The 3183-nt window shown below is 33.9% G+C and overlaps 1 protein-coding gene across 1 annotated transcript; it reads left to right on the top strand.

Moving 5' to 3' along the window:
- Positions 1-1590: 1590 nt before the first annotated feature.
- Positions 1591-2979, top strand: LOC118483317 (heat shock 70 kDa protein-like). Its single transcript, XM_035978980.1, has 2 exons — positions 1591-1842; positions 2155-2979. The coding sequence occupies exon 2, from the start codon at positions 2185-2187 to the stop codon at positions 2632-2634; it is 450 nt and encodes a 149-aa protein (XP_035834873.1). The 5' UTR covers positions 1591-1842; positions 2155-2184; the 3' UTR covers positions 2635-2979.
- Positions 2980-3183: the final 204 nt, after the last annotated feature.

Below are 3183 nucleotides of genomic sequence, written 5' to 3'. Positions count from 1 at the left end.
TAACTTTTTGCCATTTTCATCCAAACCACTAACTTAGTTTATTTTGTCTGTTAAGTTGAGGATATTTGGATTAAACTGGCAAATATAAAACCACAGGGACAATTTTGGCAATTTACTCAAACTCTTTTAGATTTCTTTTATTTAATTAATTTTATTACATATATAATAAAAAAGAATATACATGCAGTTTTTATATGAAAAAAATAATAGCTTTGTCACATAATTTTTATAAATTTTCATCCAACCACTAAGTTAATTTTTCTATTAAGGCGAAGGATGTTTATAAACTAAGACAGAAATTAATTTCTAATTTCTTATATAGACCAGTTTTATAAAAATAAAATCCACTTAAATCTCTAATTTTTATAAAACTAAAATGTTGTTGACCTTATTGAAAAAGGTTAAATAAAAAAATCTTATCATATGTACCAAGTTTGTAATTCATCTTCTACTCTTTTAAATTCACTCCTAAGGAAAAACAGAAGCCAGTGCCCCCCCCAATCAAACAACGTATCGTTACCAAACCTTAAAATTAGCCACCAAATTGTAATTATAATGCTTTGAACCAAAAGTTTCTTTACTCAAACCACTCAGAATAAGTATTAGTTAGTTACCCTCATAATCTTAATTAAATAAATATTTTATTTCTACCAACATATTTCCTAGGAGCTTAATACATTTAAAAAATATGTAACGTTTTACAATTTTTTTCTATCTCTACAACTGATAAATACTAAAAGTTGTAATCGATTGTTATGTACTGCACACCAATGACGTTTTCTTTTTATAAAACTGATTTATATAAAGAAGCTGTAAATTAATTTCTGTCTTGATTTATAAAATTTAAAACATCATTCACCTTAACAGAAAAAATAAACTGAGTTAGTGATTTTGATGAAAATTTATAAAAATTATGTGACAAAACTATTATTTTTTTTCTAAAAACTCCATGTATATTCTTTTTTATTATATATGTAACATATAAAAGAAATTAAAACGGGTTTGAGTAAATTGCCAAAATCGTCCCTGTGGTTTTATATTTGTCAGTTTCATCCAAATATCCTCAAATTAACAGAAAAAATAAACTAAGTTAGTGGTTTGGATGAAAACGGCAAAAAGTTACAAACGTTGGGGGCAATTTTGTACAAAAGTGTCATTTTGGACGAAAATGGCAAACGTGTCCCAACCTCAGGGACGATTTTGGCAATTAACTCTTTATATAAACTTGTACTTTTTGATGTAAAGTTTTATTTTGAAAATATTAATATGCGGAAAAATATTAAATAATTGGTTAACGAGCCGTGTTCGAGTCAACCCACGAATATTCGTGTCGTGTTTGGGTTCGGGCCAGGTTGGACCCGCCAACACGCAAACACGACCCGTTTAGCACCCCTAGTTATGACTATATTTGTTCATCACCCTTGTCATAGCTAAGTTTATCTTTGAATGAAAATGTTAGATATTCATGTTAAAGTTTGAATGCTTAGTAAAACAATATTTGAATATAAGTCCATTTGTTTTGAATGACTCTCACACATATTCAACACCATCATATTCGTTTGTTGTTTGGACTTTGGATTTGTTTCAACTCAGCTGCCCACGGTTTCTTTTCAGGTTCCAAAATGTCTCAAAAAGTAAAGGTAGCTGCGATTGGTATTGATCTTGGAACGACATACTCGTGTGCTGCTGTCTGGTTTGACAGAAAAAAGCGAGTGGAGGTCATACCTAATGAACAGGGAAACAATATCACCCCCTCCTGTGTAGCTTTCAATGATACAGACTTATTGGTAGGAGAGGGAGCAAAGAACCAGATTGCAAGGAGCTCTACCAACACGGTGTTTGGCAAGTCTTTTTTACTTCTTGTTCTACAAACTTTTATTCTTATTGAAAAGAGGTGCAAAACCAATCCCAGGTCTGGTTAAAAGATGGGACTGGGCTGAAATCTATAATTTTCTGAAGGTGGGAATGGACAAACTTTTATTAATTTTTGTAAAGTTTATTTGAGGTTTTTTTATAAGAATCTTTGATTATTGTTAATGGTTTATATTACTAAATTGCAATCAAAGATTTTGAGGACCCGTGCATATGCAATTGTTTGGGATTATTTTTGGGTGGGCGCATTTTAGTTACTAATCATAGTTGTTTAAATTACAGATGTGAAGCGTTTTATCGGGTGCAGATTCCATGATCCTCAAGCTAGTGGAAAAGGACATGGAGTCGTGGCCGTTTAAGATCGTTGAAGGGCCTGAGAGAAGCCAACTGTTGTATGAGGGGATTGACTTTTCCATTAAAATCAGTCGAGCCAAGTTCGAGGAACTAAATTCAAGTTACTTTGAGAAATGCATTGAACTGGTGGAAAAATGTTTGTTTGATGGGGAGATAGAGAAGATGAACGTGGATGAGGTGGTGGTTGTTGGGGGGTCCACTAGGATTCCAAAGGTACAACGATTGGTGGAGGAGTTTTTCGATGGGAAGACAATATGCAAAAGCATGAATGGTGATGAGGCTGTTGCTTTTGGTGCTGCAATATTGGCTGCAAAGTTAAGTGGAAATAATGATAATGTGGTGTGGGACACTGTGCTACAGGATGTCACTCCTCTCTCACTGGGAATCGAAGTGGATAATGATCATTAAAAAAAGTTATATGCTTGTAATTATTCCTAGGAACACGTCCGTACCCGCAAGCAAGAAAAAGATAGTTTATTCACCCAAAGGCTCAACATTAGTAACTATCTCGGTGTATCAAGGAGAGCACAACAAAGTTAAGGACAACATATTACTTGGCAAGTTCAACCTTCGTGGCCTTACACCAGGTATTAATGGGCAGTCGCAACTAGAGGTTTGCTTCAATGTAGATGCTAATGGAATCCTTCATGTGTCTGCACAGGAGATATCCACAGGTCAAACAAAATCAATTACGATTGCTAGGAACTGAAAGTGAAAATTAATGGTTCCACAGGTTAATGCATTTTGAAGTGCTAAATGTTGTCTGGTATAGAACAAACACAGTGATTGGGATTGAATTGTATTGAGATTCAATGTTAAAGGAATTAGGGTTACAAGAGTGGTGTTTATATAGGACATCACTTTACACACAAGCCCCTATACAATCTATTTTTCTCCTTTCCGACACTCCCCCTCAAGTTGAGTAGTGGGGTCACGAATACTCAACTTGCTCAAACA

Source organism: Helianthus annuus, chromosome 10 (genome assembly GCF_002127325.2).
Source record: "Helianthus annuus cultivar XRQ/B chromosome 10, HanXRQr2.0-SUNRISE, whole genome shotgun sequence".
Taxonomy (NCBI): domain Eukaryota; kingdom Viridiplantae; phylum Streptophyta; class Magnoliopsida; order Asterales; family Asteraceae; genus Helianthus; species Helianthus annuus.
The sequence above is the reverse complement of the archived record's forward strand: the minus strand, read 5'-3'. Positions and strand labels throughout refer to the sequence as shown.

Coding starts and splice junctions, on each gene's coding strand:
- LOC118483317 (XM_035978980.1), top strand. CDS start 2,185: ATGATCCTCAAGCTAGTGGAAAAGGACATGGAGTCGTGGCCGTTTAAG.